The 10,006-nt window shown below is 53.7% G+C and overlaps 1 protein-coding gene across 1 annotated transcript; it reads right to left on the bottom strand.

Moving 5' to 3' along the window:
- Positions 1-2,312: 2,312 nt before the first annotated feature.
- Positions 2,313-4,065, bottom strand: LOC100382223 (uncharacterized). The gene has a single exon (NM_001174979.1). It carries the CDS (start codon positions 3,942-3,944, stop codon positions 2,787-2,789), a length of 1,158 nt encoding a protein of 385 aa, NP_001168450.1. The 5' UTR covers positions 3,945-4,065; the 3' UTR covers positions 2,313-2,786.
- Positions 4,066-10,006: the final 5,941 nt, after the last annotated feature.

The following is a 10,006-nucleotide window of genomic DNA, read 5'->3' as shown; positions in this document are numbered from 1 at the left end:
TGTTGAGTGGCACAGCAGTCAGAGCGGCGCAGGCGGCGCTGTCCTTTTGTCAGACCGGTCAGTGGAGCGGCGAAGTGACTGCGGTCACTTCGGCTCTGTTGACTGGAGGGTGTGCGTCAGGATAAAGGTGTCAGGCCACCTTTGCATTAAATGCCCCTGCGATTTGGTCGGTTGGCGTGGCGATTTGGCCAAGGTTGCTTCTTGGTGAAGACTGGGCTTGGGCGAGCCGAAGGCGTGTCCGTTGCTGGAGGGGGGCCTCGGGCGAGACGTAGATCCTTCGGGGTCAGCTGCCCTTGCCCGAGGCTGGGCTCGAGCGAGGCGTGATCGCGTCCCTCGAATGGACCGATCCTTGACTTAGTCGCACCCATCAGGCCTTTGCAGCTTTGTGCTGATGGGGGTTACCAGCTGAGATTTAGGAGCCTTGAGGGTAACCCTAATTATGGTCCCCGACAATTAGAGATGAAGTTAGAAGGGCTTTCATAGCTAAAGGTTTGACTCAACCAATTGGTCAAAAACATTGGTTTAGACAACATAGTTGGTTGGAATATAGTGTGGAGAAGAATAAGGCTTATTGCTTCTATTGTTATCTTTTTAAGCATGATTGAATGGATGATAAATTTTGCCATGATGCATTAGTGGTTCTATTGTCACATGAGGATTTCTTTGAGTATGTAACATCATTTGTGAGTAGCACTAGTGCTTCTTGCAAAAAGAATGATATATTACAACATAAGCATCGTTTGAATCTCTTATCTAAGTTGGAGAGTGGAGAATTTTCATCACACAGAGGCAAACAACAAGAAACATCATTGTGAAGACCTAGAGATACAAGATGGGATCTCATTACAAGACTTTGCTCTGTATTGAGTTAGTGTGGGAATCAATAATAGGAGTCTTAAATTGTGCATCAAGATGAGCGCAATCCATCACGTGCAGGTGGCATTGTTGAAAAAATGGAGTGTTTCAGCTTTGTGTTTATGATGAAGATGATGTTACTGATCCTTCGTATCACAAAGAAAGGATTAAAATGTTGTCCAAGCCATGTCTTTGGTTGTTGATGTGAGAACATGTTTGGTTATTTTGAAAATGATGGTTGGGAGCTACCGTTGGAAGAAACCACAACATTTTGCATTGCAAATGATATCCCAATATAAAAAACGAGTGATGTTGTACCATGTTTTGTTCGATCAAGGAAAGGTGGGAGAAACAATATTACCATAGAACATTTTTATTGTGTTGATACTTTCTATGCTGCTATAGATTATATCACCACAGAGTTGGATCATCGCTTTAATGAGATATCTTCAGAGTTGTTGGTGTGTTTTTCTTGTCTTGACCCAAGAAACTCGTTCTCTAAGTTTGATGTGGATGAGCTTATATATATATATAATGATTCTTCTTTTGACGATGACAAAACTATAAAAGATCATCAAAGAACTTTATTATTCATGTGCGAAGACTTGAAGAGTTTAAACCTTGTCATGATTTTGCGAGTCTATCAAAGACAATTATTCAACTTGAGGGGCATATTGGTATATCGACTTATTGAGTTAACACTGCGGTTACCGGTGGCGACTGCAAGAGTTGAAAGGGACTTCTCTGCTATGAATACTATCAAGACTGAGTTACGCAATAAGATGTCTCATGGTTGGTTAAATGACTTGACGGCGTGCTATATTGAAAGAAAAAATTTTAAAGGACTCGATCTTCAGAAATTTAAGAAGGTATTTCAAAATAAGAAACTAGGTCCTAGAACTCAACTCAACTAGAGGTTTATTCTTATTTCACTTGTTCAACAATTTTTACTTCAATTTGACGTTGTTAACTCATTTTTTTTTCTTTTTTTCAGATTTCATTCAATATGGCATTTTGTTGTAAATGGATTATGATCACGATGACTCTTGAATAAGATATTTTGCACATCTATCACTTATTTGTAGTTGCGAGTTGCTTTAAATTGTGTCATGAAATTTTGTTTGTCGTTACGTTAGCAACACCTAAATTTTTCGACGCTGCTTTGTAGGTAGAACTGAGCTTAAAAGAGTTAATATCACAAAGAAATAAACAATTAAAGAATCTGTGAGATTAAAAGTCTAGAATCCTATTTTTTCAAATGATTTTTATTTTCCTAAGAAAATTTTGTTTAATTTATTTTCACTTAGAAAAATAAAAATCACCAGAGAAAATAAAATTCTCAAACTAGTCCATAAGGATCGTAGCAGAAGGAATCCTCTCCAAAGTACACTGAACATAAGGTAGGAACATTGGCCTCAGCTCTACGATTTTAGATGTACGGTTCGATCCGGATGTTTGTGCATTGCGACGAACGCAAATAAAGTCTTTACCAAAATCCAATATACACAGGTAAAAAAAAGCCTGAAAAGAAAAATAAGTTCTACTGCTTGCACACTTCCTCGGCCCCACATGGAAGAAAAGATTTTTCAGCCTTTCTCTAGTGCCATCAATGCTCGCTCACGGTTCACACACTCGTCCACCAGACCACCACGTTGCGACTTGCGAGCCTGTGCAGCTGCGTTTGCGCATCTGGTTTCTTCTGGGTCATCTATATACTTCTCTCCTAGCAGGAACAGGAACAGCAAGCCACTCGCTCCTGCCGGCGAGACGATGGAGCGGGAGCCGTCGCGTTCCACTGACATGTGGGCTAGGTATGCGCTTCGCCGGCGACGTGATGCGGCACGGGGCTGGTGGACCCCTGTGGGTGCGCCGACTGGTACCGAACCATCGGTTTGCGGACGTTCTACCCGAAGGCGGGGTCCGGCGGCGCCTCAAGCGTATAGGACCTGCGCGTTGCAGGGCGCCATCCCGGCGAACTCGGCGGAGCCCTTGACCACCTCCCACTCCACCACTTCGTCCTCGACGCCGGGTACCGCGGCGGCGGCGGATGCGGCGGCAGAAACCGTGCCCACGGCGACGTCGAGCCCGGCGCCGACGACGTATATCCTCCGCCTCCCGCCAGCGACCTCCCCGAGCTCGCCAGCGACCACGTGCGGCCGGCGCACCTCGGGGGGCACCCCGGTGCCGGCCACCATCCGCCACTCGTCCCGGGCCTCGTCGTACCGCTTCAGCCGCCACTCCCCGTACTCCGCCACGATATACATCCGGCCGCCGGCGACGGCGCAGGAGCCCGTCCACCCCTCCCGCATCCCGCGCGCCATCTCGCACCACGAGTCCGCGGCGGCGTCGTACACGGCGCCGCGCGGCGCGCGCTCGAACGGCCACGCCCAACCCTCCGTCACGTACAGCTTCCCGCCCGCCGCCGCCGCGTCGTACCGCGCCACGGCGGCGCCGCGGCGCGGCGCGGCCGGCGACCACCGCCCGGCCTCCGGGTCGAAGACCTCCGCCTCGCCGTCCTCCCCGGCCACCACCACCCGCCCTCCCACCTCCCCGGCCGCCATGTACCCGCGGGGCGTCCGCATCGCCGCCGCCTCCTCCCACCCGTTCCGCGCGGCGCTGTACACCGCCACGCTCGTCACGGCCTTGTCGCCGCCCTCCTCGACGCCCCCAATCACGTAGATCTGGCCGCGGCGGGGGAGCCCCACCACCGCGAACGACCCGGCCGCGGCGCCGCCGGGCACCGGCGGGAGCAGGAGCCACTTCCTCGAGAAACGGTCGAGCGCCTGGCACTGGAGGCGCCGCGACATGGGGTCAAAGGCGAGGGCGAAGAGGAAGGGCACCGACCCCGTGGCCGCGGTCCCCGCCCCCGCCGCGTGAGGGAACAGCAGTGGCTTGGCCAGGGCGTCCGTGAGGAAGCGGTTCCAGGTGGAGGAGACGGTGCGGAAGAGGCGGTGGTAGAGGAAGGGCAGGTGGAGGAGGCACTTCTCGGCCACCTCCTCCGGCAGGCCCGGGATGAGCTCCATGACCTCCTCCCCCTCCCCGTCACCGGCGTCCAGCACCTGCTGCTTGCTCATGGACGAGAAGCTCATGGTGGCCGGGCCGAGCGGCGCGATTCTTCGGTCGAATTTGATGCGATTCGCTTCACCCCGCTGTGGGTGTGGGGGAGCTCTGTGGTTCGGCTTGGTGATGAGGAATGGAACCTGAAGCGGGGTGGGCACGAATTTATAGAGGTGAGTGGACTCTGGGCAAGTGCCAAGTCGTGCGGCTTTTCTCAGCTGGCGTCCTCCACTCCTCCCCTCCTGCCAAGGGCAACTACAGCTACAGCCCTTTCCAACCCACAGTCGTTCTTCTGTCTTCTCCCGAATGAGAGCCCATGGTGGCAGGCTGGCAGCGCCGGAGCCCGTTCTTCATCGTCCCGAACTTGGCACGCAGCAATAAGGCTTCGCCTCTCCATGGAATGCCTACAGCGTTTTCTACTTTAAACTACACTACGTAAATAAGACCTCAATTTCCATCGCCGACGGTGTCACCATGGTGGCCATATCGTCCCCAGGATGTGGCGTCCCCGTGTTCGGTTGCCTTGAAGGTTCCAAGTCGGAAACGGTTCCAGACCAGAAAACAGTGAACCACTCAATCCAGTCCAGAATTTGACACCACAAAAGTGCCATTGATCCGCCCCTCATCGTGTTGCAATGGTGCTGGATGTTGGATGCTTTGACCAACAAAAGTGGGCGGTGCACGATCGGAAAGAATGGTCTTTGTGCTTGTGCATCCATGCAGGAGTACTACTGCACAGGGTGAATGTGGCCAGGAACAGCCACAGGAACTTGAGGAAAGAATGGTCTTTGTGGCAATTATTTTGAAACGAAGGCGAAGTAATACCCCTCACTGCAACCGGGAATCGGTTCGGGCTCGTCGTGCTTTGGTTCAAGTGTTACAACATGCCACGGCCGCGTGGCCGGATTTCGAAACGATTGCCGTGAAGCTCGGTCCATCCGGTTCTTGTTGGATTGGATCTGGCCAGCGGCCGGCTCCGGTGATTCTTCGAGCTTGTTTGGCCGTACGCGTACGAGTTTTCCGCCACCCAGGCACGGACCCAAGGACGCGGCAGCTACTGCGCTGCCCGCGATCACGACGAGTCGACGACCGACGCGACGGCAGCAACTTGGCTCCTGGCCCGAGGAGGCCAGGACAGGAGGAGGAGGGCCGCTTGTGGGCCCGGCGAGAGGTGCATGTACTAGTACTGTACAGCCGTGATGGACAGCAGTCCAGTGGGCCTGGTGGGCGCGGACGGGCGTGTCCGCAAAGGAAAGGAAAGCTAGTACGTAGCTACGAGAATGTGCGGCGTGCGTGGGGCCCATTTGTCCTGGCCGAGAAGTTTCCAATTTATTTCCTCTCATCACTCCCATATATGCCATTTTCTGGTTTTTTTTAATTTCTCTCTAATAACTTTTATAGTTTCGTAGAAGTATGTCTATTTTTATTTATTTATTTATTTATTTATTTACACACTGACACTGCTACACGCTGCCGTGCTCTGTCTCCGTGGGTTTCGGATGAAAGAGGAGAGATGGCGCTGCGTCGGTGCGTGTGCGTGAGAGTTTGGGCTCTGCACGCGCAGGCCGTCCGAGGCACCGACCTCTCCGGTACCGATGCGCTCTCGACACGAGCCTGGAGACTCGTGCTGCTCGTTTTCCCTGTGTCGGTGCGGACCGTACTGCGACCACCGTCTTTTCCTCCGACAACAGCCACCCGAGATTAGTCTCCAACAAACCTGATATCGAAATGGATGGAAACCTTGTGCATTTTTTTTTTGTAACGATTCCATCTTTGTTGCACCGTGATATAATAATATATGGATCAAATAATCAACTTGGACGCGACTATTTGCTGCCGATAGATTTTTCCAGCGTTTGGGCATGGGACGGGCCTGAGAGGGGACGCGACAACAGCGGTCGGTCAATGCAATTAGTTGGTTGCCGCTACCGTAAGTCTGTAAGATGACAGCTACAGGCACGTTTACGGCCATCATCACCAGGCAACAGAAAATCGATCCACTATAGTCTGTAGCTAGCTCAACAGTCGCAGAAGAAAGATCCCTTTTACCAAACTCGCAGTAGTTTTGTCTGTCGACACCAACGCATAGAACCTACTACTCATACAACGGATGCATCAGCACAAAATCCTGGTCAAAACAGGAAATACGGACGCGGGGATCGTGCGCGGACGGACGAGTAGATTCTGCGACCCACTTGGATGGAAAAAAAAACCGGGCCGAGACGACGCGGGGCAGGCAGCCAGTGGTCGGCGTCGCGTCGCGTCGCGGCGCGGCTGCCAAAATACGCGCGATTGGCGGGCGGGCCGTGACAGGGGAGGAGACGCAGGCAGGCGACGGTGCGATCGCCGGGAATCCATCGATGGGAGCGGTGAAAGCTGAAAACGACGGCAGGCTCTGGACTCTGTCTGAAGCAGCACGCCGGAGCCCGGCGGGCGCTTGTTTGGGATAGTTGGTCGTGTGTCGGCGTCTCGACACGGGTAGCCCGGTGAAAAAACAGCGCCGCTGCCGCCGCCGGCGTCGTATGTGCGTGGGCACGCGTACTTGAAGGTGGGAAGGGGGAGAGTAGATGGCGACGTGGCGCTCGTGATCTGTGCAGCCTAATAATGGAATAGATAAGGATGATGATTCGAAGCCGCACACACACGGCAAGCGTGACAAGGGTCCCCCCACCCCCACCCCCAAAGCCGTCGTGAGTGCGGGTGCACGGTCACCGTTGGTTGGTCGTACCAGCGCCTACCATGGTAGTACGTGCCAATCTTCGTCGCGGGTGACCAGCGGAGAAAAAAAAAAGGAGCCTGCAAGGCGCGATGGCGGCCCTGTAGGACCGAACGGAACCGGATCCACAACATGGTGCCGCTGGCACGCGTGGTGGCACCGGCGCGTGGCTGCGGCCCGCGGTCCCGTACGCTCGCGTGCCTCTCGTGGCGAAAGCGCGCGCGGGCGGGCGAGCCGCGGTGGTAGGGCAGGGCAGGCAGGGCGCGTTGCGTTCTTTGCTTCCGCGCGCCTCCGACGGCGGTGGGCGCGCGCGCGCGCGTTGCGTTCTTTTCTTCCGTCCTCCCTCGTTTTTCCGCACCGCGGGCCGCAAGTGAGGTGTCCAAGACTCGAAGGACACTCGTGAACGATCATCGCTGTCCTCGCGGCGGCGGAGGGACCAGGACGCCTGCGCCCCACTCCGCCCTGCCGTCGCGCGCCTGAGCAGCTGTGGAGCCGTGCGGGCGCCGGGAGCGGCGGCAGCGCGGCATGGCCGCTGGGCGCCGCCGATCGCGACGAGACCTCGCGTCCCGGACGTACGGAAATGGGGACAGGGGCATGGCGCTGCACCCGTTCCTACTGTGCGCTGTCCCTGTCCCTCCTCCGCGGTGCACGGCACGAGGGCCCGGGTCGCAGCGTTGTAGGCCGGCACGTACCGTGCAGCGAGTTCTGGTGATGGGGCGTGCCGTCTGCAGCCGTTGGAGCGGCGGAGGGCCGGGTGCTGTGCGCGGACGTTGCGGCTCCGCACCAGGCACAAGAGAAGCGTGGGAAAGCAAATAAAGGCTTTCGTTCTCAAGTCAAATCCAGCCCACTGTAGCTGTAGTGCTCTCCCCCGTTTTGGAGGAGTGTTAGCGTACATACAAGCTTTTAAGAAAATGCACAGTGCGCGGCCGCAGCTCTTCTCAAAATCAAATTCTGATCACGGCCTTCTCTCCCCAAATCGCCAAGACTGACAAATATTTGGCGGGCTGGCAAGCAGCCTTGTTAAATCCCGCTGGCAGGGCAGTCCTAGTGAACTCGGTGCTTGACTCTCAGCTCGTCTATGCCATGTGCGCTGTGCCTTTGCCACCTGGGATTCTCTCCAGGGTGGACAGCCGAAGAAGATCCTTTCTCTGGACTGGCGAAGATCGGTGCTCTGGATCGAGCTGCTTGGTTGCTTGGGAAAATGTTTGTAAACCGAAACAGACAGGGGGTTTGGGCATCAAGGACCTACACATCCAGAACACATGTCTGTTGGTCAAGCTCATTCACAGATTGCACTCTTCAGCCTTGTCGTCTTGGGCAACCTGGGTGCGCTCGAATGTTAAACTAGCAACAATGGAGGGCGAGATCAGGGGGTGCCATTGGGATAGTCTGAGAGCGTTGCTGCCCATCTATCAAGCGACCAGTTCGTCTCAGGTTGGGGATGGCTGCAGCACTGATTTTTGGCATGACGCTTGGTCTGGGCCTGACGACCTGTCTACAGCCTTCCCAGCCCTGTACTCACACTGCATCAGGCAAAAAGTCTGCGTGAGAGAGGTGGTGCTGCAGGGTTTGCACCTAGTCCCGCGCCTCACGCCACAAGCCCGGGAGGAACTAGAAGCTGTGCTAACAATAGTAAACAACACAAGCCTCGTCGATCGACCAGATACCAGACATTGCTTCCTTGCGGATCACGCTGGTAATTTTCAGACCTCTACTCTCTACAACCTGCTTAAAGGGTCCTTGGGGCATGGTGATGTTAGCACCACTTTCATCTGGGGTAACAAAGCCCCCCCGCGGGCACAATTCTTCTGTTGGCTGCTTATGCAAGGAAAAATTCAGTGCAAATGGAACCTGAAGAAAAAAGGGATTGTGGATGATGACTGTTGTGAAATATGTAACCAAGACAGCGAAACTCCTTCGCACATCATCTTCCACTGCCCGTTTGCACGCCAATTTTGGAGCTCCATCGGATTTTCTGTCGCTGATGATCTGGGCACCCAGGACCTGCCAAACATCAGTCGCCCTGATCGCCTTCCGAGTGCAGAATTCAACTCCTTTGTCCTCCTCTGCTGCTGGCAATTGTGGAAACGCAGAAATGGTGTCGTCTTCCGTCAGGATCATGCCACTCTTGCGGCCACTTTGCATTCATGCGCTTCTGAAGCAAAAGCTTGGGCGTACAGGCACAACAGGAAAGAGGCACAAGTATTAGGGGCTTGGTTGTTGGTGTTTTCTAATCCTATTATGTAATCTCATCATTGCTTCGCTCCCCTGTAACTATGCTAGCTACAATGTTGCTAGCTTGCTGTAAACTCTAGCCGCTTTGGGCAAAAAGACATGAATGAAAATCAGGTGGGGATCCTCTCCAGTCCCCCCCCGGTGACAGTCTAAAAAAAAAACTTCCGCATGCTACGCCAGCAGATTTATTAGGAAGGCTGGCATGATTGCCGGGCTTTTTCTTTCTTTCTTTCTTTCTTTTCAATTTGTAATCATATCCGTTGCTAATTATTTTTCTCTCGCAAAAACATCAAGGGTCCAGATTTATTTATTTATTTATTTGAGATGTCACCACATGAAAAAGGTAACGGGAGTACCGTAGCAGGTCCCATGTGTCTGTATGGTCATCTGTAAGGGATTTTTCTGGAGCTGGATATTCGGATCGGAGTACCTTGGATTCGCGAGAAAATTCATTCCGTGGCTGGCGTTTTAATCATCGCGCCGTCTGCTCCGCTCCGCGCGTCTAATCACCTTTTCCTTTTGTGGTGGTGCTGTGGTGCATCAGGATCCAACGCATCGTCAGGAATGGCAGCTCCATTGACAGGATATATAAGCTGACGGGACTGCTAGCCTGATCCTGATGAGCCGGGTACATTGCTTGTCCGATGCTGGTGGAGGCTTGGAACCCACTCTGCTTTGTTGATTCCTCCTGAGCTCTCTCTCTCTCTCTCGATCGTGCATTCTTTAGCTAGAGAGGGCTTTTGGTTTTTTTGCTTGGCGTTTTGTCGCTGTGATAGTGGTGCATGCATAAGTGAACTCGCCTGCGGAAACACAAGGAGTGGAGCCACACACACACACACAAATAAAGACGTGAAAATGGATGGGAACTCCTGGCGCAGATCTAGATCTTTGTATGTGTCGTAGCACCAGTGGCTGGCTATGGCACCGGTGAAAGGGCACCCATTATTTTCCGTTGGTGGAGGCACGAGACTTGCCGGACGAAATCGGCAAGGCAGACAGAGACCGCGAGTGAGCTTGAGCTAAGATACCGAGAGAGAGATCCCGAACTGGAATGGTAATATTCCACCCCGAACGTCAACGTGACTCGACGCCTCCTCCACTCTCTCCTCCGTCACCACCACAGGGTGGGGGGTTCGTGTCGAT

This window comes from Zea mays, chromosome 9 (genome assembly GCF_902167145.1).
Source record: "Zea mays cultivar B73 chromosome 9, Zm-B73-REFERENCE-NAM-5.0, whole genome shotgun sequence".
In the NCBI taxonomy this organism is placed as follows: domain Eukaryota; kingdom Viridiplantae; phylum Streptophyta; class Magnoliopsida; order Poales; family Poaceae; genus Zea; species Zea mays.
The sequence above is the reverse complement of the archived record's forward strand: the minus strand, read 5'-3'. Positions and strand labels throughout refer to the sequence as shown.